Source organism: Poromitra crassiceps (assembly GCF_964638095.1).
Source record: "Poromitra crassiceps genome assembly, chromosome: 18".
NCBI classification, from domain to species: domain Eukaryota; kingdom Metazoa; phylum Chordata; class Actinopteri; order Beryciformes; family Melamphaidae; genus Poromitra; species Poromitra crassiceps.
The window spans coordinates 28,112,902-28,139,389 of NC_139636.1; the positions used below are offsets into that span (position 1 = coordinate 28,112,902).

Here is a 26,488-nt window from a genome sequence, read left to right on the forward strand (position 1 = left end):
GTACAGAAAAACAATGTGGTTGTTTAGTGATTGAGCATGTTATATCATAGTTCAAGTAATTCCAAGGTCCATCAATTAATGCATAGAGGGCCAACTTTTTGTGTGTGTGTGTGTGTGTGTGTGTGTGTGTGTGTGTGTGTGTGTGTGTGTGCACGTGCGTGCGTGCGTGTGTGTGTGCGCGTGCCTGCACTCTGTGCAGAGGAAAAAAAGCAAATGAGAATATGCACGAAGAACGGCTTGTGTATCTTTTGGTTAAAGTTGTCCTAAAGTTCACACTACAAGTGGGTGCTATGGATAGGGTTCAGTTTCTCTTGGGGAGTAGGTTTTTCCTCGCTCTCTGACTCGCACACTTTCTCTCCAAACACTCGCAGCACATCCCAGGAGTGAGGCAGCAGGCGGCGAGAGAAGGCCAGCTCGGCCAGGCAGGACACTGTGGGAATACACAGCAGAGAGGCGAGCATGGCCAGAGTCCTGAAGGGGAAGTACTGTCTGATCACCCCCTCCTCCTCCCTCCATCCGGGGAAACGGATGACCGGAGGGATCCTCAGCAGCGGCTCCCCGCTCAGCGTGCGCAGCAGCAGCCCCGCCGCGTAGCCGCTGATGGCTCCGTAGCTGTTGGCTCGGCGGACGTGCAGCACGCACACCAGCTGCGGGAGGATCATGCAGTAGATGAGGTCCCCGCTCACCAGCCAGAAGGCAAAAACACTGTCGTCGGCAAAGGCCAGGCCCGTCCCCGCCAGGCCCACCACCAACACGCAGGCACGGATCACCCACTGCAGCTCCCGCTCAGAGGCCTGCGGGGAGGAGAGAAGGGGGAGGGAGAGGACGATCAAAAGAGGGCCGCATTTATGCTGGTGCTAAACCACACACACACACACACACACACAACACACACACACACACACACACACACACACACACACACACACACACACACACACGCACACACCTGTATCCTCAAAGTCGTCTTGTATATGTTTTGGGTAAACATGGATGCAGAGGATAGCAGCACAGAGTCCATGGAGGACATAACTGCTGCAGCCACAGAACCGATGCCCAACACTGCCACCCAGGAGGGTGTGAGGTACTGCAGGGCCAGGGGCAGGATCTTCCCTGCCTCCCCTCGCTCATAAGGAGGGGGCAGACCATACGCTGTCTGGTTCCAGTCTTAGAGAAAGGAGATAAGAGAAGAGAAGAAGAGATTGATAGAGAGGTGTGGAGAGAGAGAGAGAGAGAGAGAGAGAGAGAGAGAGAGAGAGAGATAGACAGAGGCAAGGAGAGAATAAATAAACGCGGAGGGTTGTAAGTGCTAAAGGTTAGGGTGAAGGTTTGCTGGGAATTTACAAGCAATGGGCGTGGAGGAGTGAAGGGTACAAAACACTTGAGCACATTGAGTATGCCTACAGGTACGCATGCTTGTAGACTCGCATGCCGAGTGTACGTGTGTGTGTACGTTTGTGTGTATTTATGCACAAATGTGTGCTTGCATTCACGGGTACCTGTGGAGGCGGCCACTGCGCCAATGACCACTGAGGGGATTCCCATGATAAAAACCAGGCCAGCAGCAGCAAAGCAGGTGAGCTGAGCCTGCACAGAGGAGGCTGCAGAGAGGAGCCGCTGGTGCAGAGCCTGATAGGCCAATCCTCCAAGAGCCTGCAACACACACACACACGCACGCACGCACGCACGCACACGCACGCACACACATGCATGCATGCACGCACGCACATGCACGCACGCACACACACACACACGCACGCACACACACACACACGCACGCACGCACGGACACACGCACATGCACGAGCGCACACACGCGCGCACACACACACGCATGTGCGCACACACACACACACACAATTGATGACGTGTTATATAGTGATGTGTTATATATATATGGGTTATGTAATATATGGGTTATGAAACTACCACACTTGCACACGCGCGCGCACACACACACACACACACACACACACACACACACAAAGGACTAAAATCTGACCAATAGCAGCATCTCGTCCGCCCATCTTCCTGCATCCTCCAGTTTGAGCTCCCCCATCCATGGCTCATTATTTGATTGGTTGAGAAAGGCTGTGTGTGTGATGTCAGTGGAGGCAGGGTTGAGAACCAAGAAGGGAATGCAGAGCCACTGAAAAGGAAGAGCAGCAGAATCAGAGACATCCATCACATTGCCTAACATTGTCCATGAATGCCTGCCTGTCTCCTTCCCATTACTCGCTCTTCTCCCCTCCTCCATCCCTTCTGTCACTCCGCTGCCCCCCCCCCCCCCCCCCCCCCCCCCAAGCGCCCCTCCCCCGCCCCTCCCCTCCCACCCCCGCCCCTCCCCCGCTGCCTTTATATCTCACCAGGCTGAAGAAGATGAAGGAGAGCTGAATGATATCAGTATAAGCGACAGAGTAAAGACCGCCCAGAAAGGTGTAGGTGATGGACACGGCCGCTGAGATAATGATGGAGAAGGTGGAAGACAGCCCAAGAATGACACTCATCGTCCCCCCTGGGAATCACAAGAGAAAATTAACTTTAGGGACGGTAAGGACAACTGTCCATGTTAGAATCACACAGGGTGAAGACAAGAGATTGGGGGCTTTTAGTCAGACATGAAGTGTTTACTAACCCAGAGCAGCGAGGATGCAGGCGACCCACAAGATATCGCTGATCAGAGCAGGAAACAAGAGCGCTGTGGTGAAAGCGTTGCCATAGCGACGTTGAAATGGGTCCAACATGGTCACGTAGCGCTTTGATCTCATTGGTTTGGCAAAAAATAATCCTCCTGTAGACAAGGATGTCAACAAACAACAAATAAAACAAGCAGAGATCATTAAGAAAAACAGTTGAACTCTCTCATAGGAGATGATTTAAAGCAGCCTACACACATACATAAAGAAGATCCTATTGTTTGTTGAAAGATCATATTGCATAGAATCAGGGGAGCATTTTGAGAGAGAGAGAGAGAGAGAGTGTGTGTGTGTGTGTGTGTGTGTGTGTGTGTGTGTGTGTGTGTGTGTGTGTGTGTGTGTGTGTGTGTGTGTGTGTAGGCTAGGAGTCTGTGCATGGTGCAAAGCCTACATTTACGGCCTCGACCTTATTCAACATTTGCTGAATCAGACACTTCCTGTCCAGGGATTCTGCCCAGCTTCTGATCTCTGTCTGGACTACTGTGCCTCCTCTCTGGAGTATCAGCCCTCACTACTCCTACTGTGCCTCCTCTCTGGAGTATCCTGCCTCACTACTCCTACTGTGCCTCCTCTCTGGAGTATCCTGCCTCACTACTCCTACTGTGCCTCCTCTCTGGAGTATCAGCCCTCACTACTCCTACTGTGCCTCCTCTCTGGAGTATCAGCCCTCACTACTCCTACTGTGCCTCCTCTCTGGAGTATCAGCCCTCACTACTCCTACTGTGCCTCCTCTCTGGAGTATCAGCCCTCACTACTCCTACTGTGCCTCCTCTCTGGAGTATCAGCTCTCACTCCTCCTACTGTGCCTCCTCTCTGGAGTATCAGCCCTCACTACTCCTACTGTGTCTCCTCTCTGGAGTATCAGCCCTCACTACTCCTACTGTGTCTCCTCTCTGGAGTATCAGCTCTCACTCCTCCTACTGTGCCTCCTCTCTGGAGTATCAGCCCTCACTACTCCTACTGTGCCTCCTCTCTGGAGTATCAGCCCTCACTACTCCTACTGTGTCTCCTCTCTGGAGTATCAGCTCTCACTCCTCCTACTGTGCCTCCTCTCGGGGGAATCAGCTCTCACTCCTCCTACTGTGCCTCCTCTCTGGAGTATCAGCCCTCACTACTCCTACTGTGTCTCCTCTCTGGAGTATCAGCTCTCACTCCTCCTACTGTGCCTCCTCTCTGGAGTATCAGCCCTCACTGCTCCTACTGTGCCTCCTCTCTGGAGTATCAGCCCTCACTACTCCTACTGTGCCTCCTCTCTGGAGTATCAGCCCTCACTACTCCTACTGTGCCTCCTCTCTGGAGTATCAGCCCTCACTGCTCCTACTGTGCCTCCTCTCTGGAGTATCAGCCCTCACTACTCCTACTGTGCCTCCTCTCTGGAGTATCAGCCCTCACTACTCCTACTGTGCCTCCTCTCTGGAGTATCAGCCCTCACTACTCCTACTGTGCCTCCTCTCTGGAGTATCAGCCCTCACTGCTCCTACTGTGCCTCCTCTCTGGAGTATCAGCCCTCACTGCTCCTACTGTGCCTCCTCTCTGGAGTATCAGCCCTCACTACTCCTACTGTGCCTCCTCTCTGGAGTATCAGCCCTCACTGCTCCTACTGTGCCTCCTCTCTGGAGTATCAGCCCTCACTACTCCTACTGTGCCTCCTCTCTGGAGTATCAGCCCTCACTACTCCTACTGTGCCTCCTCTCTGGAGTATCAGCCCTCACTGCTCCTACTGTGCCTCCTCTCTGGAGTATCAGCCCTCACTACTCCTACTGTGCCTCCTCTCTGGAGTATCAGCCCTCACTACTCCTACTGTGCCTCCTCTCTGGAGTATCAGCCCTCACTACTCCTACTGTGCCTCCTCTCTGGAGTATCAGCCCTCACTGCTCCTACTGTGCCTCCTCTCTGGAGTATCAGCCCTCACTGCTCCTACTGTGCCTCCTCTCTGGAGTATCAGCTCTCACTACTCCTACTGTGCCTCCTCTCTGGAGTATCAGCCCTCACTGCTCCTACTGTGCCTCCTCTCTGGAGTATCAGCCCTCACTGCTCCTACTGTGCCTCCTCTCTGGAGTATCAGCCCTCACTACTCCTCCTACTGTGCCTCCTCTCTGGAGTATCAGCCCTCACTACTCCTACTGTGCCTCCTCTCTGGAGTATCAGCCCTCACTACTCCTCCTACTGTGCCTCCTCTTTGGAGTATCAGCCCTCACTACTCCTACTGTGCCTCCTCTCTGGAGTATCAGCCCTCACTACTCCTCCTACTGTGCCTCCTCTCTGGAGTATCAGCCCTCACTACTCCTACTGTGCCTCCTCTCTGGACTATCAGCCCTCACTACTCCTACTGTGCCTCCTCTCTGGAGTATCCGGCCTCACTACTCCTACTGTGCCTCCTCTCTGGAGTATCAGCCCTCACTACTCCTAAGCCACTTCTTAACATGCAGTGGAATCCGTATTATAACCCGCTCCTAGCCGGTTGGCCTGCATGTTAAACAACAATTAGCCGGCCTACGCGCACTCCCGCGAGTCCGTATCTTATTCATCTCGGTCGCCGGTGTAGGATCCGGATTAGCGCAAAAGCAGCTGCTGTTTAACTCTGGCAGCTCATGATCCTGATCATGTAGGCTAGCTGTTATGTGGGTGGGTGGTGGCACTTCACGTTCACGTAGTTTATTAATTAATGAATCGTTCGGGCACTTGTTCAGGCCACAAGTGCTGCAAAAACGGCTTGAATTGTTTGGTAGAGGGATCCCAACGCGCTTCAGCTATGCAGGCAGCCAGGTCCGGTGCATCAGGAGGGACGCTTACTGCTGCGCTGCTTGCTTGCTCCCATGTCAGAAAAAGCCTAACTTTTGTGGGGAGAAATACATTGAAAACTAGTCAGATATGACTTGAATGCCACTTGTAAAATAAACCACCCACAGTGATTGACGACGGTCCGACCACTATTTTGACTGGGCGGCTTTATGTAGCCTAACAAAGGCGGAAGCGCTCATTTTTGGCACATTGCCACTAGGGGTGGGGGAAAAAATCGATTCACCTAAGTATCGCGATTTTTAATGTCACGATTTTTTGGATCGATCTTTTATTCCAGAATCGATAATCGAAAAAAAAAAAAAAAAAAAAAAAAAATTGGGTGCTTGCAGTCAGGCCACTCACTGAACAGCAGGCCAGGCGCCGCCTACTGGTTTACTAGTGGTTTTATTACTTTATTAGTTAGTCTGAAGTAATAATTACACTTCAGGGTTAAAGTGGGTGCATCTCATTGTAAAATTGGACTTCAAACGGCCCAAATCTGGCTTCAAACGGCCCAAATTTCACGCGCGTTGGCCCATATCGGCCTGGCCTGCTTGGTATCTAATGCCCGGCCTGAATTATGATCCCAGTCCGCCCCTGTTTTTAACTATATCGCCCAGCCCTACTCATGATATATAATATACAGTCTCTAGTGTATGATTCAACTTTTCCCATGTTCTAATCTAGTGTAAAAAAGCAAACAAACTGAAAAAAGAAAAGAAAAAAATAAACAAAAATCGCAATAAATCGTAATATCGAATCGCAATAATCGTAGAATCGCAATACTTAAGAATCGCAATATAAATCGAATCGGCACCCAAGAATCGTGATAGTATCGAATCGGGAGATAAGTGAATCGCCACAGCCCTAATTGCCACCCTAATTGCCATGGACTCCGTTAAAACGGCATGTTTTTGAATGGAGTTTGGTTAAAGATTCGATGAAGCCGTTTCAATTGAGCACAGCGCCGCCGCCGCCGACTCACACGACACGACAACTATTTGCCTTGTAGGGAATAACGTGCATGCTCCCGCACCCCCTCCCCCCCGCCCACTGGCAGAGAGAATACTGACCATTTCCAGCTGTTTCTAAACAGAGACCCCTCATGTTTAAAAAGGTAAAACCGGAAAATATCCTGCTCTGGCTAGGCAGAGATGATCCAGACTTCATGTTTAAAAGCCACTCTTATTGTGCCTCCTCTCTGGAGTATCAGCTCTCACTACTCCTCCACAATGCTGCAGCCTGCTGCACAATGGCCCCTTTTTCTTGCTTATATTAAATACAAACCCCTGGTGCTGGTATACAAGGCTGCTCAGACAGAGCTGGTGTTGGTATACAAGGCTGCTCAGACAGAGCTGGTGTTGGTATACAAGGCTGCTCAGACAGAGCTGGTGCTGGTATACAAGGCTGCTCAGACAGAGCTGGTGCTGGTATACAAGGCTGCTCAGACAGAGCTGGTGCTGGTATACAAGGCTGCTCAGACAGAGCTGGTGCTGGTATACAAGGCTGCTCAGACAGAGCTGGTGCTGGTATACAAGGCTGCTCAGACAGAGCTGGTGCTGGTATACAAGGCTGCTCAGACAGAGCTGGTGCTGGTATACAAGGCTGCTCAGACAGACAGAGCTGGTGCTGGTATACAAGGCTGCTCAGACAGAGCTGGTGCTGGTATACAAGGCTGCTCAGACAGAGCTGGTGCTGGTATACAAGGCTGCTCAGACAGACAGAGCTGGTGCTGGTATACAAGGCTGCTCAGACAGAGCTGGTGCTGGTATACAAGGCTGCTCAGACAGAGCTGGTGCTGGTATACAAGGCTGCTCAGACAGAGCTGGTGCTGGTATACAAGGCTGCTCAGACAGAGCTGGTGCTGGTATACCAGGCTGCTCAGACAGAGCTGGTGCTGGTATACAAGGCTGCTCAGACAGAGCTGGTGCTGGTATACAAGGCTGCTCAGACAGACAGAGCTGGTGCTGGTATACAAGGCTGCTCAGACAGAGCTGGTGCTGGTATACAAGGCTGCTCAGACAGAGCTGGTGCTGGTATACAAGGCTGCTCAGACAGACAGAGCTGGTGCTGGTATACAAGGCTGCTCAGACAGAGCTGGTGCTGGTATACAAGGCTGCTCAGACAGAGCTGGTGCTGGTATACAAGGCTGCTCAGACAGAGCTGGTGCTGGTATACAAGGCTGCTCAGACAGACAGAGCTGGTGCTGGTATACAAGGCTGCTCAGACAGAGCTGGTGCTGGTATACAAGGCTGCTCAGACAGAGCTGGTGCTGGTATACAAGGCTGCTCAGACAGAGCTGGTGCTGGTATACAAGGCTGCTCAGACAGAGCTGGTGCTGGTATACAAGGCTGCTCAGACAGAGCTGGTGCTGGTATACAAGGCTGCTCAGACAGAGCTGGTGCTGGTATACAAGGCTGCTCAGACAGAGCTGGTGCTGGTATACAAGGCTGCTCAGACAGACAGAGCTGGTGCTGGTATACCAGGCTGCTCAGACAGAGCTGGTGCTGGTATACAAGGCTGCTCAGACAGAGCTGGTGCTGGTATACAAGGCTGCTCAGACAGAGCTGGTGCTGGTATACCAGGCTGCTCAGACAGAGCTGGTGCTGGTATACCAGGCTGCTCAGACAGAGCTGGTGCTGGTATACAAGGCTGCTCAGACAGACAGAGCTGGTGCTGGTATACAAGGCTGCTCAGACAGAGCTGGTGCTGGTATACCAGGCTGCTCAGACAGAGCTGGTGCTGGTATACAAGGCTGCTCAGACAGAGCTGGTGCTGGTATACAAGGCTGCTCAGACAGAGCTGGTGCTGGTATACAAGGCTGCTCAGACAGAGCTGGTGCTGGTATACAAGGCTGCTCAGACAGAGCTGGTGCTGGTATACAAGGCTGCTCAGACAGAGCTGGTGCTGGTATACAAGGCTGCTCAGACAGAGCTGGTGCTGGTATACCAGGCTGCTCAGACAGAGCTGGTGCTGGTATACCAGGCTGCTCAGACAGAGCTGGTGCTGGTATACAAGGCTGCTCAGACAGAGCTGGTGCTGGTATACCAGGCTGCTCAGACAGAGCTGGTGCTGGTATACCAGGCTGCTCAGACAGAGCTGGTGCTGGTATACCAGGCTGCTCAGACAGAGCTGGTGCTGGTATACAAGGCTGCTCAGACAGAGCTGATGCTGGTATACAAGGCTGCTCAGACAGAGCTGGTGCTGGTATACAAGGCTGCTCAGACAGCAGTCCAGCTCATACCTCTGGGCCAAGTCTAGCTTGTGACTATTGCTCTGCTCCAATCGGCTGCTTAGCTCTCCCTTTCAGTGAACTGTCCATGGCTCTATTTAACCTCAACTCTATCCAACCTAAACTCTATCCAACCTAAACAAGATAGTACAGTGGTCACTCGACTCCTTCTCTGAAAACCGATCTATCCTAGCACCTACCCTAGTGTCCTAGCACCTACCCTAGTGGTCTCCTAGCACCTACCCTAGTGTCCTAGCACCTACCCTAGTGGTAGGTGGTAGGAGAGATCAGTTTCCAGCACTAATAAACATCAGGACTCATTCGAGGCACGGGAATATCTGGTACCTGCTACATCACTTGCTTGTTTTGGCTTTAAATCGAGCGGGCCCTCATATCGGTCGCTTGTAACGACGGCGATCTGGGAATGTACGATTATTGTACTGTTGACTTGAGTCAGTCCAGATATGAAGCAAAACTGACACGAAATTAAAATGTACATGACAAGTCTTTGGCCAACTTGTAGTCGATCAGCTGGTGTGCTGCTTTAACAGCAGGTGCCACTGGGGGGGGGTGTGTGTTGACATGCTGTATTGAAGACACAAGGCCACGGTGCTGCTTACCCACAAGGAAATTGATGAGATAAGCGAGAGGTCCCATGGCCCAGATGAGACCTTGAGCGGGAGAATAAACAGCCTCAGCGGTGCCCAGAACATAACCTCCTCCAACCCAGGTGGCTGGAGAGGAGACAGGGCACAGAGCAGAGAAAAACAGTGAGGAGGAGCAGAGCCAGAAAGTACTTCGCAAGAAGAAGCACAGCATTATCCAAGTACTACAAAATGACTACAAAATTGCAAAGAGAGAGTGTCACCTGTCATGGTGAACACCCCCACCAGGACATTAATGTTGCGGCCCCCGACGATGGTGACCTCGCTCTTGCTGCTGTCACATTTCTTCTCCTCTCTCTTGGATTTTCGAGATGCCCAGATCCCAATGGCCAGAATGACAACATAAAAAACCAGCACGACCAGCAGCCCGGGGACGTCCACCGCCATCTTCGCTTGGTTACACAATACACAACATTCACCTCCAATCAAGTCAGGCGGCCCGTCACATTGATGAGGGCAAACATAAACAACACAATAAAGTGACCTAGACACACAAAGACACATGCATACAAAAGAGTTAGACATACGGTTAGATAACATATATTTGCCTGGTGTGTCTCTCGAGTGTTTTTAGAACTTACAAAAAAACATCGCCAGAGTGCCACTTACAAGTGTTAGCAGGGTCTCCCAGCAGGTCCAGAGCTCACTTGTGGGAGAAACTTGTGGGAGAAACAGTTTCTGCCACAAGTTTAGTGAGCTCTGGACCTGCTGGGAGACCCCGCTAACACCAGTAAGTGGCCTCTGGCCATGTTTTTTGGAATTCCCCCCCGCCATCAAGAGCACCTTCTATACAATCTTAATACTCGACACACTGAGCCTGCCAGCTGTTTTTCACTGTTGAATGTTTTTGGAACCTCTTGTAGCCTACGGTGTTTGGTCATTGGATCCTTTCACACTACAGTGGATATTGTGTTGACTTATTTAGACTGGTTCCCTCCCTCCACCACAAGACCAGCTCAGTGGCCTTGTGGTCTGAGTGTCCCCCCTGAGACTGGGAGGTCGTGAGTTCGATCCCCGGCCGAGTCATACCAAAGACTATACAAATGGGACCCATTGCCTCCCTGCTTGGCACTCAGCATCAAAGGGTTGGAATTGGGGGGTTAGATCACCATATGATTCCCGAGCGCGGCGCACACTGCCGCTCACCGCTCCCCCAGGGGATGGCACAAATGCGGAGAACAAATTTCACACATTGTGTGACAATCAGTGGGACTTTACCTTTACTTTTCCATGATCATAATACTAGTTGAAAATACATACAATAAATACAATAAAGAATTTGCAGTTTCATTCATATAAAAATGTAATTAAATGAGTTTGAGATGGCATAAGATAGATCCTGTACAGGCGCATGGCTATATCAAATTTGGTGCCGACGTCAAAATCTAAAAAGTAGATGTCACATTACTACTTCCAGTTCCAATGTAGACAAAACTTCTTATTTGACTAGTGGTCTACAGCCTCCCTGAACATGCTACCAAATCCTATGCAATTTCATCATCATAGTTTTTTTTTGCCATTTGTAGCGCCCCCTACTGTGCAATTGTAAAACAGCTATGCATAGTCATTGATGATATCTGAACATGATCACAAAGTTTCGAGATGATTGGATTATTGGTCAGTTATGACAATTTAGCAGACAGGCCATGCCCTCTCACAAATGTAAAAATGTATATCTTCAACAACCTTTTAACAAATTGTAATGAAATAGGTCTGTCGATACATGAGAAATGTGGTGGTGATCGGACAAACGTGTAGGAGATGTTTTAAAAAGTTTCAAAATATCGGGGGGAAAAAAAAATCCAAGCAGACATTGAGGGTCCGAGGGAAATTTGTAGAGCAAGATCAGCTGAAGACGTGGATTGTTTTCCAGTGAAAATCTGACTTACGTGTGGAAGTTATGCCTGTCAAAGTCTGACATTTGAACCTTTAACTATAGTGCACCCGTCAGGCCGATTGAGGAAGTATTTGTGGAGCTAGTAATGATTACCAATATCTGTCATTGGGCCAAATTTGATGTCTCTGTGATGCCAATGTACCAATTCACAGGAATTTCCAACCTGGACACCTCAGTAAGTAATGACTGACTGACTCACCCTAAAATGCCTCCTTATGACCACGGGTTCGCTAGCGGGCGCCGTGGTAAAAAAAGAAAACACCTTTTCATTGATTATACACACACACACGCACGCACGCACGCACGCACGCACGCACACACACACACACACACACACACACACACACACACACACACACACACACACACACACACACTTTACTGTTTTCTGATGTTTACATTGGTTTACTTTGTTTTCAAATATTTATTAAATTAAATGCCGTTTTCACAGGAGGATTGCTGATTTCATTGCAATTTGTTTATTTATTAGGGCTAACTGGCTATCTCTGCCACTTTTTCAGCTAGGGTTAAAAAACCAAGTCTGAAAATAGATTATTTGTATGACTTTTATCTAATTTCAATTAGCTAGTTTTGAAGGCAGATTTGATTTCTTAGCAAGTTTCACATTTGAGTTTTTTCATATTAGCAGAATATTTTTTCAGTGTAGTTTAAAGGATTTGACAACATTTTGTTGCCAAAATGTAACATAGACGAAGAGAAATAGAATAGAACAATATGTTTCAGCAAATAATTTTAGGCCTAGCCTAATACAGCCCATTGACCATTCATCCATCTGACTTCAAATCAAATCACCGATAGCCATGCGTTCCTGTTTGATCTCAAACCTCCAACATCTAATCTCTATAAACATCCAATATTTATCAAAGTCTAAACTTGATCAAACATTTCAATATTACCTGTGTTGTTGTTGGTCAAGTCCTTTCTGGCAAACGGCTGTCTCTCCAGTCAGGTAGCGATCCTAACGGTAGCCTATTAGAGGAGGTTTGGTAGCAGGTTGGTATAATGCACTGCTTTCCTGCTGCTGCTGCTGCAATCTACACGGGATGCCAAGATGGCTAACAGCCATGCCTTCTTGAACCCACCATGAATAAAGCAGCTAGATGTTCAGATGAGGAGCACCTCCCACCACACATTAACATACTGTAGGTATAATGCAGCCTGAAATGTGACACCATACTCCAGCCTCGCGAACAGAACACGTGCGCTGCTGTGCAGTGTGCACGCGGAGCACACAATTTAGAGAGATGAGGAAAACCAACGGCTATCTCACATCTCTATTTCTTTGTTCGCGCACATGTCCCCCTCCATTGTCTCTTGTTTCATCATATCTAGGCCATTTATCCCTCTCTCAATCGGGCTCGATTGTCTTTTGTCGTGTGGGAGCGCATACGCGTGCACGCGCTTTACTCACAACCCTCCTACCTTCTGTCTGATGATGTGTGGACCGCTGCCAGGGATGCTCTCAGCAGGACATGCGTTGACTGCCATCTCTATGTAGGCTATATTATAGGGTTCTACCACATCAAAGAAATAGCCTACTACTGTCACGACTCATCACAGCCGGTGACAGAAAGGCTAGATGCGCGCGAGAGATCCGATAGTGTGCCCTGGATTCTCTGGTCCGCGAGCCCCATCGACGGATACCGGGAGGACAAGTTGAGCCAAAGTCGACGTGACTTCCTGTTTCAGCATGCGCACCAAGAGATACACCCGCAATTTATTTTCCCAGGGCCTTTTCGTAAATGCATATAAAAAATAGTTTGATCTATGTTGCATTCCAGACAACTGGGACCTTCTGGGACTTTCTGACATCCTATTAAGAAAAGTGCACAGGAACGGCACTCAAAGTGGGAGCTGACTTGAAAATTGGGAGAGAAAAAAGTCTACCCCCACTAGGCTGGGAATCAATTGTCTGACGTCACACAACAATGGCCGCAAACATGGAGTAATGTAGTCCAAAGTATGAAGTGCCAAAATAAAATGTAGGCTATAATGTAATAATCTGTAGCGGATGACGTGCCATTGCCGCTCCTCGTTTTCGTTTAAATATGGAGGGTGCTCCGCTTGTTAAGCTGTCTTGTTATTTGCCCAAAAATAATTTGTTTTGTTGCGGAGCAGTCCACCATGTTTCTTGTTTGCATTTGGCCTTTGTGCAGTGGAATGCTTTGAAGGTGGGGGGTGGGATTTTTCCACTGGGAAACACTCCCGTCCCAGTTGTCTGGAAGGCCAAACGATTCAGCTATATTTCGAATCAGGAGAGAAATTTCACTTGGACAAAAAAGAAAAAAAAGTGTTTAATACGCTATTTTTAATGTTGTGGTCCAAGCAGGGGCGGTTTTAGGATGACACCTTTGGGTGGGCTCAGCCCCCAAAGAATGTATATGGTGGACCGCAGCCCCCCTAGGGGGGCCCGGGGGCATGGCCCCCCGGGAGATTTTTTTTTACATTTTAAAGTAAAAATGTATCAATCTGGTGCACGTTGAGATCAAAATGAAGAGACTAGATCTATGAAGAAACTTAATCAATTTATCAGATTCACTCTTCTTCTTCTTCTTCTTCTTCTTCTTCTTTTTCTTCTTCTGTGTGTGTGTGTACTTCTAGCAGATACAGCTTCTTCTCACAGTTCCTCTGTTCTCCACCTTCACACAAAATCAATAAAACAATAATCTAAGAGTGACTTGAGGTTAATGAGGTACCAAAGAAGTTAAAGGAATTAACTTTATAAACTGTATGGCAACCATGAATAAAGCTAACCTTCACACATAGCAAGCAACACTCCAACAGGCATATCAGTGGCTATTCTAAACATTGACTACGATTGAACACATTACCAAAATGGCTGGCCACTTAGCATTATGCTAGTGTGCATTTGCATATCAACAGACTCATTAACAAACAGCTTAGCACTAGTAGCCTAGTTTGACTAGTGACTGATATAGCTATTTCTGATCATTTCTGTGTATTTCTGAAGCACGTCTGCCTGTAACCACAGGGACAAACAAGAGTGCCAGTGCCAGGCAATCATGTAGCCTGCATTTAAAGAGACACGGGGGCTTGTTTGACAGGAAAGACAAAATGTCTGAGAGGAAATAAGAGAAAATAAAACAAAAAAACTTGTTTGACAGGAAAGAAAACAACCACACACAAAACGCACGCACGTGTGCGCGCGCACACACACACACACACACACACACTATCCCTACTCTGCTTGGCATCACTCATTCTCAGCAGCTTAGATTCTGCATGAGGCCAGGCCTGACCTTAATTAGGAATAACATCACTGTTAGGGGGCTTGCACATCTACCTTGTTTGGTCCGGACTTTCCATTTTGATACAAAACCACCCTCCAATCCAACCTCTCGCAAACAGCCGAATCTTGGTCCGATGAAGAGAGGTGGATGTCTCTGTCCGGATCAAACTGGACCATGGTTCGGTTCATTTGTAGTGTGAAAATATTTTTTGGATGGTTCGGATTTTCTGACCAATTACAGGAGGTTCCAGCAGGCTATCAGAGGAAAAAGGAGCCACGGTAGTACAAGGAGGAGAGTTTTCAATTGAAATGTGATCTACTGTACATTTGGTCGGAAAGAAAAATCAGACGATGCTATAAAGTCAACTGAGGGGGGGACCATATAAATGATAACACTTTCAAGGTATTTTCAGAGAGTACACTCATACTCTCTGAACTTCAACACCCGGGTGTGATTTGTTTTTATTGAGGAGAGTGAGCCTACACTGCACAAGCATGTGAAACATCAAATTGCCTCCTGGTCCCTGAATAAATAAAAATGCTATTGCAATTGCTAAATTTGCACTGGAAATGATCCAAAATGCCCCGAAACATTTTAATTTTCCCTGTTACTGTGATGTTTTCTATGACTTATCATAACAATATCGCCCAAAAAGTTTAGTTTCTGTTTTAGCCTCTGCTCCATGCCTGATAGAGATAATGTTGTTCTTAATGGCTGTCACTGACACTTCTGTCACATTCCAGAAGCAGTGCACCTTATGCTGTAACAGTTCAGTTCTTTGCTATGGCAGCCAGCTGGCAGCTGAAAGGGTTTCGTGTGGGAGTACCACCTGAAGATTCCTGCCACTGTTAAGTTTCTGTGTTGTCTTTGTTTAATCTCTGAGAGAGAGAGAGAGAGAGAGGGCACGGGTCGAATTCTAACCCAGCTTGGCCGTGTGAAGGACTAATAGTCTAGCAAAAAAGGCCCTCAGATTTTGAGATACCCCTACCCGAGGTAGAACAAATGACAACAATGATTTTTCGTATCTTTAGGGTCTCCCATTAATGAAATTGATTGTTGTCACACAAAAAAAATTGGGGGAATTTTTTTTTTGGCTGTTCTTTAGAACTACCCCTACCAGATATCTCCATACAACTACTGGTCAGTGTTCAATAGCACCCTAGACAACTCCGTAATGGTATATTTTTCAGGGATTTCAGTTTTTCTGATAAATGAGAGAAAAGTGATGGAGTCCTATGTTCCTATCACCACAAAGTACAATTTCCGCCTAAACTAAAGCTATATTTACAGGACTATAATTCATTATCTTTTTAGGTACATCCTTTTCTGACTATTTGGTGATGTAGGGCAGCCACCTGCATACCTCAGCAAATCTGGTGAGGAAAAGAGTGAGCATTCTCAAGTTATTGGCTTTTTTGTCACCTTTCCCCTATTCGGACTGGCCTAATTTGGCTCTTTTTCAGGGATTGGGGTAGTTCTAAAGAACAGCCAAAAAAACATTTTTTCCCCCATTTTTTTTGACAACAATCAATTTCATTAATGGGAGACCCTAAAGATAAGAAAAATCAATGTTGTCATTTGTTCTACCTCGGGTAGGGGTATCTCAAAAACTAAAGCCTTTTTTGAGGACTTGCTGCCTTTGTGGTACGTGCCCTACCAGGTCAGCCACCGGGACGCCCTGAATTTCTGAGGTGGTACTTACTTGGTATAAACAGGTTGAGAACCACTGCCCTAAGCCAGGGATACTCAACTTGCTTTGCCCGGGGGCCACTTTTGTAAAATGACAGGAGGTTAGGGGCCACTTAATAAACACAGATTAATATACATTTTTCTGTTGGAGATTGTTGGTTTTTGGGGGTGTCAGCCGGCGTTTAGTAGTTTAGACAATTTTGTGCACTCAGGATAGTTGGTTAAGTTAGTTAAGTACATACAGTACATGTAAGTGGCTGGGTGGCGAGCAGACGGCGGTATTTGACAATTTAGCTGGACCTCAGTCAAACTTTATTTAACATTAGTTTTCATTGTGAATTAGAAAATGGTCGGGGGGGCCACTCTGCACCCTATCGCGGGCCGCATCTGGCCCCCGGGCCGCAGGTTGAGTATCACTGCCCTAAGCCATTCCAGCCACTCTTCCCGTCAAGGAGGGGCCGTGGAAAAACTCTCAGAAATGATCCCGCCTGCTGTCTTGAGCTTGGCCTTTATCACAGTCCTGAGTAATCTGAGGAGTATCCAGCAGAGGAGATGACTCACTCACAGCAGCTAGGTCAGGGCCATCGCACAACTTTCACTCTCAAACCCTCCTCTGTTTGCTCCAACACATAGATCACACGTGACTCTCATCAGAATCACATGGTGTGTCGCTATCAAGACTCGGAGGGGCCCAAGAGAAGCCCTCTAACGTCAGCAGAATTTATGACTCTTGGGTCACTCAGTTTCTCATGATCCACAATAACACCTCATCTCCACCTAATCTGTCCCCCCCCCCTTCTTAAACACTGATCTCAGACTCCATAACCTATATATTCCTGTGCCAGAAAATAACCTCCAGTCAGTGGAAAACACAATGAAATAGTCACAACAACAATGAAGGACTTTATAGTGAACTCCCTAGAATGTGTAAAGCAAGGAGAACTGGCGAAAAGTGGTGATTACAGATATCCGTCTTCCTGGCGTCTGAGAATATGGACACAAAGTCTATTCTGATAGTGTCGCTCTCGTGTTTTACATCGTTATACATAGTGATTGTTCCCGGTGGGAAGAGATTAGTGCCAGTACAGAGATTGTATTGTCATGCTCAGCTGGGAAAAAAATAAAAGATTTGTTGAATGAATTCATTTGAAAATTGAATTTTGTAAGGCACAATTTAAAACTGAATATAATGGTGTGAAACTGATTTTGATTGGCACAGAATTTAAGTGTAGCTGTAATTCTTCTTAATTTTTTCAGATTCAGCTTCCCGAGAAACCGAGAAACACATCCAGGCAGAAGGCCGCACCTACACCTATCAATATATCCTGTCTTTCTTCATTGACTATACAATAAAGGGGGAAAAGCTTCTTTGTACAGTTGAGTGAGAACTGTAAAATGTAAATCTAGAACAAATCGATAACCCAGACCCAGAGAAACCATCTTTATTTTAAAAAGTGTTGTTGATGTCAATGATGGTGTTGTATCCCTGTGCCCTTTTGTACTTGTCTGAGTGGATTGGTTTTGGGCTTACAGACCAGTGTCTACCTGTGTGAGCTCCATGGCTTTGGCCGCTGATTGTGGGCGGTCAAGAAGTAAAAGCCCTTCTCCTGCAGGGTCAGAGGTGCATAGCACCCAGTGGTTGATCTCCTTCTCAGCTTTGTGGGAGTCCAAGAAGGTGTGGGCTGTCACCTCATACTCATTGCCATATGTAGTCCTGCAGAGACAAGAGTGTTGTCTGTCAACAGTGTCTTAAGACAAATACGTGTCTTTTTTTAACAGCATTTTTGCCTTAAGACACTGTCGACAGATACTTATCTTAAACCATAAAACAGCCTTTACCCAAAGCGCTGTAGATGGCTTTTAGGCAACGCACTAGAGGTCTTCAGCTCTTGGGCTGTCAGCTGGTTTAGTTTCTGGTACAACTTACCCCTCTCAACAGAACTGAATAGGCATGGTTAATGCCGTTTTGACTGAGAACTGATCATTTCGCCACTGATGCATCTAATCATTTGTCAACCAATCTGATTTGCTAACTAGGTAAATCTAGTAGAAACTAGCGTGAGCAGTGGCCAAACCAGGCGTTTGTTCAGGTTTACTGAGCTGATATTCTCAAGCAGCACTGCTCTGGGCGTACGGATAGGGTAGCGGTAGATTCCCTGCCTACCAACACGAGGGTCGCAGGTTCGCGCGGCCGCGCCCCTGTGTTACATCCGGCATCCATACAGGCACGATTGGCTGGCGCCTCCTCTGGTCGGTCGGGGGGGACTGTTCGGGGCGCAAGGGAACTGGTGGGAATGGCGTGATCCTCCCACGTGCCATGTCCTGCCGGTGAAGCTCCCCGCTGTCAGGTGAAAAGAAGCGGCTGGCAACTGCTAGTCTACGGCTCTCCCCAGATCGGCAGAGAGGGTGGAGCAGCGACCGGGGCAGCAAATTGGCCAAGTACAGAAAATGGGGGGGGAATCAGAAGGGGGAAAAGCAGCACTGATGATCTGAGTAGACTGGCAGTAGGCTATAACAAATCCACCTTATCGGACAATTAACTTTTACTCTTACAACATTGCTGACCCATGCCCACACCACAACCATCTTTCTCGGGTAGGTTATGTCTATCTTTTCCTAACACAGGTTTGGTGAATTTTGGCATTATTTGCACACAGCCAATTGCCCAGTGGACTTCCATGATGGTGTCAGACATTGTTGCTGTAACTGCAAAGCCTTTGTATTGCATACGTGACAATATATGTGTGACTTTGTTTGAGTTTATTTTAAATAGAAAGACGAAGTTACCAAAGGACTTGATCGCCCAGAACAGCCAGAGCCTGGTTTGTCTTGCAGTGTATGATAAGCACCATAACATTTGCCTGTAGGGTATAAACAAGGAAGTACATGTTAAAATAACCAACCCCATATACAGTATGTTTGCATGTGAATTTTGAATGCAATACAAAAAAAAAAAAAAAAAAATATCAGCATATCATCGCCATGATTTCTTCCCTAAAACGAAAATGGTTTGGGTACACCACTATCTATGCTGAAGCGACTATGTATTCCAGTAAAAAGTGGAAAGCACTAGCCTTGATACATATTGGTGTAGCCAATTTTTAACGATGGAGATCAAATATTTTCAGCTTGTAATAGTATACTGTAGTAGTAGCTACATGTAACTACTCTAGTGAGTAGGAGTGACAGGTGAAACCGTTAACCGGGGAGGAGACTTACGGGAACAGGTCGACCCTCATATTCAAGCCTCTCTTGGGGGTCAAAGTGCACAATCTTCCACCACGACACAAAAGAACGATCCTCATCCAAACTCACTTCCTGGAGGCGGGACTTCTTCGCGCACTTCAAATTAAGTCACAATAGTTTCAGATTGACAGGATGGCAACGATACAGTAGAAAATGAAAAGCTTAAAATGTTGCATTCTACCTTTGACCTTTTCATGGATGTAAACAGCCTTGTCAAATAACTTGCAACACTTGTCTTTCCCTTGCTTACACCACACTTTGATTTACAACCAAATGTGTATTTATGCACTACATTACTGTATGATAACTGTGCACATAAGTTTCCTGCAATAGTTCTGTTACACACACATGATCCTTTGGTGATTACTGGGGAAATTATCATTGTGTTTGTCTTTAATAAATGATGAATGTCAATCACCTTGTGAAAAGTCCGCAGGTCGCTGGTCAAATACAGCTGAGGGGAGAGGGGGAGAATGTTCACAACCATACTGAGAGGTGACACGTGATCACAATGTGATTCATTTAAGCAACAAGTCTACGCAAAAGTGAACCGTCTTCGCATTTCAATAATCAGTGTAAACACAGCCTAGTTGGCTTATTGCTTTAATTAATGGATGTAAAACATAACTGCAATAAATAATGCAAAGTGCTGCACTTACTCAAAGTGTGTGTGTGTGTGTGTGTGTGTGTGTGTGTGTGTGTGTGTGTGTGTGTGTGTGTGTGTGTGTGTGTGTGTGTGTGTGTGTGTGGTGAGGTTACTCACTCCTCCAGCAAAGCCACTTGTTGTTTTCAGGGCAAAACATTGCTCATAACACAGAGCCGATCCCTCAGGACTGCCATCTACACTAAACACAGACAGTCAGTGTTAGACGCAGTGTTGTAGTCCAAGTCCTCATTTTCAGGACCCATGACTCCACTTGTGAGGTGTCACGTGATTGCTGAGCTCTATTGTGACTTCACTACAACACCGGTTACAGGTTGTCTATGTGTGAATGAAACTAGTAAACGACCACGTGTGGTGGGGGTGTGCCGTGTGACTGTGTACCTGGTGATGATGAAGGCAGTGCGTGTGCAGGGCTGCACATTTCTTCCTGCACTGACTCCACATGGGGCTTGAATGACAGGCTGAGGAGTCTTTGTCAAACTGTTGATGTCTGCATTGATGCTGACTGCAGTACACTCCCTATCAGGCCCTCCCATATTCACCAACATCACAACATCCCCGAAGGACAATCCACCATCCTTGGACACTGAGATATTCACCTGCGCGCGCACACGCACGCACACACACACACACACACACACACACACACACACACACACACACACACACCATAATTATCATTATGATCATCATCTCAATATTATTTATCATCATCATCATCATCACCATCCCAACTCATTAGCATGATTGTTGTGGTGTTGTGGAGTATAGTGTCACCCATTTTACCTGGCTCAAATTATTCTGTTTGAGGAAGGCTACTTTCTGGACAGTGAGCTCACCCCTCTCTTTTCTCTCCAGGAACTCTTTCAGTGCATCCTTAGGAGAGAAACAGCATCATGAAAAGCATGTAGCTATAGGTAGGCTAATTAAAATATCTCCAGTCTCCACCAGTCCATAGTTGTCAGCACAATAAATAAGAACTTAAACACTGGTCATTGCACGGTTTGCCTTTTCACTAGGCTATAAGCCCATTCACTTTCTAAGTGTAACCAAACAAACCACAGCAACAAAATCAAGGTCGGTAATCGCAGCTTTCTATGATGATAAGATTCAAACGGCAATATCTCAAACTGCGAGAGCTAGCATTTGGTCAGTTACCCACCCACCAGAAGATGAAAAATAGACAATGGACCCAGAAATAGAAATAAGCTAGGCTACATTGCCAGTAGGCTAGTAGGTGGAAAATGTGACTCAACTGGCAATTGCCTATAGACAGTTTTAACTTGACAACAATAACAACCGTCACAACCCACCTGAATATCCGGTTTACTTCCTGTATACATAGCTGAGCGCAGGCTGATATTCGGCTCTTATTAAATGTTAACGTTAGGCCATGGCCCCCTTCCAATACCCATACTTGTACTTCTTTCTTGTAGTATGTACTGCCGCTGCCCTCACAAAGTATGGATTGTAGTGTGCAGCATGCATGCAAAATGCATACTATTGGGACACACTACAGCTGTCGTCACGTGAGCTTCCTGAACTCCGACCTCTTGCTCACTTCCGCCGACGTCCGCAGCGCCACATTTGATTTTTTTTTTTTTTTTTTTATTCAATAAATAAAGTCTGGCAGTAACAAACAGTACATTATACAAAAAATTCAGACTAAACATTTACAAAATTGGAACAGACAATCAAATAAACAAAATAAAATAAATAAAGCAAAAACATTAAGTCAGAGTTCTAAACAGGAATCAAGATATGCATGTTTTGGTACACACCATGCTTGTTTGGTTTTAACATATTTCAAGGCTTTCTTAAAGTTAATTATCTCATTCATGAACACGCAGCTCAGTCAGTGCGACGTAACTCCAGTAGGTGGCGGTAATGCACAAAAAGTTGTTTGCCAACCGCCATTAAACATTAGAAGAAGAAGAAGAAGATGTAACTTCCTGCTGCGCAAAGGATTGTGGGGAAGATTGGCTGACAAAGCATGCATCGATGCATACTCCGAAATAGGAGCTGATGTAGTACAACATCCTGGTACTCTTGGCATACTGCATCTGACATACTATGTATTGGGACATACTAATTCTTTTTTTGCCTACTAAATAGTATGGAAGTATGGGTATTGGAACGGGGCCCGTGTCTCCGACAGACACATTAACAAGGTAGCCTTCTTCTTCTTCTGTTTGGTTTTACGGCGGTTGGCATCCAAAATGTTGCATTACCGCCATCTACTGAACTAAACCTAAACTTATCTGAATTGACTGGATTTTGATGTCTTCATCATATTGAAATCCATTTACAATGTTCATCATGTATCCACCCATAGTGCTCCCATTCACGATATATTATGTCCATTCTACGACTCAGTCGGCGGGAACTCATCCCTCAGCGCCTTCTCGATCTCCTCTCCAGAAATGTCAACAACATTCAAGAACCTTCTAGCTGCATCCATCATCATCTTAATCTTTTCCTTTTTTCCTTTGACCTGTTCCGCACAATTAATTACCATGGCCATGAATGTCAAAAATCCTTTCTTGTCCACACAAATGTTTCGTTCAATTCCACCAGTTCCACTCTTCTGCTCCGACTCATTTTGCACTTCCACTTTTTCCTTTCTCTCAATCTCCCTGCACTTAACAGCCTCAGCATACGACACTCCTTTCTCCTCTCTGATCCTGCTCACTTCATTCTCCTTAACTCTCCGTGGACACTGCACTGACCCTGTTCTGTGACTCCCCTCACAATGCAGACATTTTACCTCATCTTTACATTTCTCCCTCCTGCACTCCTTTCCACCACACCGTCCACATCTCCTTTCTCCTCTGCACACTGCAGCAACATGACCATACTCCTGACATGAATAACACCTGAGAGGAGCCCTCTCATACTCCCTCACCCTATAGCTGACACACTCCAAAAATACTCGATCCGGGATTTCTCCTTCAAAACTCAAACACAATGAGGTACTCTCCTCGCTTACACCATAACCTATTCATTCTCTTCGCCTCAAATACACCTTCCACTTCTTTAAATAAATCACAATCAACACTTACTGGCACTCCACTGATCACTCCTTTATTCACTGTCACTGGACCCTTTCCAAGTCGGAAACACCTCACTATACAAGATTTGAACATACATACATCTAGAACTTCCTCCTCCTGCTTCTTCGACACACAATCAATAATAACTATCCCACCTCTCGTTATCTTGACAGACTTCAACAAGGTAGCCTATTTCGGTCTTTATGTCTTGTAGTAGTTAGTAGTAGTTGTTGTTGTTGTTGTTGATAGTTGCCATAACAACCACCCCTGTCGGAAAGACGTGCACACGCTGGGTAGGAAGCGTTGTTGTCCCGGAGGCGATATTCTTTTTTCGGATGATGGCGAAGGCATAACCCGCCCCTTTCTGCCTCTGATTGGCCTAGCGTCAAACTTCCATCCAAACACATTCGCTTGGCTATCCTGCATTACATCTCTTTCTACAGTCTGTGGTCAGACCGTCAAACTCAGTGGGTCAGACTCAGACATACAGCAGTTACGCTTGCTAGCCTGCATGAAAGACGCCAGTGTGTTTATGTTTTTAATATAGTCATATCTATGGTTTATAACGCTGCCACTAATCAGAGGCAGAGAGGGCCAGGGGTGGGTTATGCCTTCGCCGTCATCCAAAAGAAATATCGCTTCCGGTAAGCTAGCTAGCTAGCTAATGTTAGCTGCTGGTTGGTTGGCTAACTAGCGAATGTTAGCCGTTAGCTAACGTTAACACATTAACTAGACAAACACAGACATGCAGAGCTCCAAAAACAGAGCAATTCGTGATTTTGTTACTGTAGTTTCTGCAGAGTAACGTCCATGTCACGGATCTGACTGATAGTGCAGTAACAGTCAGCAGCTATGATAGCGCAGCCAGGGGGGGGAGGAAGTCCATATATGGTCCATCCGGTCATGGGTCATAGGACATTACGTCATCACAGGATAACGCGATTGGCTGGCTCAGATCTGTTCAAATCTGAGCCAGCCAATCACGTTGTCCTGCGTTGTTTGAGACGTGTATAAAAGGCGACCGCGGATGGGGGTGGGTGGGGGGAACCAGAGGAGAGGAGAGCAGAGGGGAGAGAGGAGAGGGGGAACCAGGGGGAGAGGAGAGAGGGGGAACCAGAGGGGGGAGAGGAGGGGAGAGGAGAGAGGGGGGACCAGAGGGGAGAGGAGGGGGGGAACCAGGGGGAGAGGAGAGGAGAGAGGGGGGACCAGAGGGGAGAGAGGGGGAGAGGAGGGGGGGAACCAGGGGGAGAGGAGAGACCAGAGGGGGGAGAGGAGGGGGGGAACCAGGGGGGAGAGGAGAGAGGGGGAACCAGAGGAGGGGAGAGGAGAGAGGGGGAACCAGAGGAGAGCAGAGGAGGAGAGGAGAGAGGGGGAACCAGAGGAGGGGAGAGGAGAGAGGGGGAACCAGAGGAGAGCAGAGGAGGAGAGGAGAGAGGGGGAACCAGAGGGGAGAGAGGGGGAGAGGAGAGAGGGGGAACCAGGGGGAGAGGAGAGAGGGGGGACCAGAGGGGAGAGAGGGGGAGAGGAGAGAGGGGGAACCAGGGGGAGAGGAGAGGGGGAGAGGAGAGAGGGGGGACCAGAGGGGGGAGAGGAGAGAGGGGGAGAGGAGGGGGGGAACCAGGGGGAGAGGAGGGGAGAGGGAGAGGGAGAGGAGAGGGGCTGGATCCCTCCAGGGGCACTGCCATCCCTCTGGGCGGCCCTGGTAGTGGAAGCGATCATCTTGCTCTATAATGACCAGAATGGGTGTTGTTCAAACTGAACATTTATTTCTTCAACATGCTGCAGCAGAAAGGGAGATAAACAGCGGACACTATTTTCGTAGTTAAGCTATGAAGTAGCCTACTTCCCCCCGCAGCATCGTGACATTGAATGAAAGTATAGGCTCGTTTGAGATGACTTCTGGCTCGCCTGGGAAGCAGCCGAGAGCAGCCGAGTGCAGTCAGCAAATTAGAGGCAGAGAGGGGCGGGTCATGCCTTCGCCATCATGGGAAAAAAAAGATTGCGTCCCGGAGCTAGCCTGAGAGGCTAATAAAAGCTACATGTTACAGAGTAAGCTGACTATCAGTACGTTATTGCACGCATAGGCCTATCTTTACATTTAAACGTTTACATAGCAAAAATAGAAATAGAAGTAGGCTATGTCAGTGTTTTCCCCGAATAGCTGAGAAAGTGGACACTGTCAATAGTTAGCACTGTGAAGCTGATACAATTCAGGTGGCGGTAATGCAACATTTAAGGATGCCAACCGCCATAAAACACAGAAGAAGAAGCTGAGAAAAAGGAAGTGCTGTGGGGTTGCAGCTGGTGAAAACCGTCTATATTATTTTATTTACAAACCTCTTGCAGGCGCAGGTCCTCGTTCCAGTTTCTGACTCGCACACTTGGACAGTAAGTTCTCACAGGAGTCATGCTGAGTAGGCTAATTCTGCCCAACAATTCGTGTACTCGTAGATTATTTATTAATAAATTAAGCAATTTAACTAACGAACCAAGTCTAACTATGCGTGGTTTGGTTTGTGTGTAGTGGAATCCATGGTAACTGACTCTGACTGACGTGTCACCTCCGGTCATTTCCCGCTAATCGTCGCTAGAGGGCGTGCTGATGCAGGTAAAAAGAAGATGAAGAAGAAGCAGCAGCAACTTGTATGCTGTTATCTGCTGCTTCCCACATTTATTCTGTAGCCTATCATGTCATGAATGGATTTCGAACCATAGTTCTACATGATCTTATAGAACACAGTGCCTTTGTTTTTATTTACACAATCATTATCATCATCGTCACCATCATGAAAGGCAAAACCACTTGCTCATTTTTTGGCAGTTTTTTGTGTGTAGAATGACACAATGTATATTGTACATTTATATTTAACATTGGATTCAGAGAACTCCAGAAACCATGCAGTTCCAAATCACATGCATTTTCCTTCACAGTTCCTTTTAAAAATTACATTGTCTGCCTACTAAGTATATTGCCTCCTTTCAATGTTATTAAAGCAGGGTTAATCACATGTACGTGACTCAATTCACCATCAGGCTTTAAAAAAGTATGCAGCTTTGCGCACACGCACGCGCGCACGCGCACACACACACACACACACACACACACACACACACACACACACACACACACACACACACAGGAAGAGGTTTATAACACATGCAGCAGTGATGTCACTTATTGAATGAACAAATTAATATCTTGGCATGACCATATTTAAGTACAGTACCAGGGGTTCTCACACCTGTTCATGGCAAGGACCTCTAAACTGATACATATTAGACCACGGACCCCC

At 47.1% G+C, this 26,488-nt stretch overlaps 2 protein-coding genes across 2 annotated transcripts; both read right to left on the reverse strand.

The window, feature by feature from the left end:
* Positions 1-275: 275 nt before the first annotated feature.
* LOC310793055 (high affinity choline transporter 1-like) lies at positions 276-12,308 on the reverse strand (the record flags this gene model as incomplete). Its single annotated transcript, XM_083654802.1, has 9 exons — positions 12,189-12,308; positions 9,578-9,858; positions 9,330-9,443; positions 2,636-2,791; positions 2,367-2,515; positions 2,003-2,149; positions 1,500-1,653; positions 950-1,167; positions 276-794 (listed from the first exon to the last, which is right to left on the reverse strand). Exons 2-9 carry the CDS (start codon positions 9,759-9,761, stop codon positions 276-278), a joined length of 1,641 nt encoding a protein of 546 aa, XP_083510928.1. The 5' UTR covers positions 9,762-9,858; positions 12,189-12,308.
* On the reverse strand, positions 9,800-25,604 carry cfap161 (cilia and flagella associated protein 161; the record flags this gene model as incomplete). Its single annotated transcript, XM_083654803.1, has 9 exons — positions 9,800-9,858; positions 17,768-17,946; positions 19,020-19,093; positions 19,452-19,574; positions 19,897-19,932; positions 20,242-20,323; positions 20,524-20,741; positions 20,929-21,018; positions 25,533-25,604. 9 exons carry the CDS (start codon positions 25,602-25,604, stop codon positions 9,800-9,802), a joined length of 933 nt encoding a protein of 310 aa, XP_083510929.1.
* Positions 25,605-26,488: the final 884 nt, after the last annotated feature.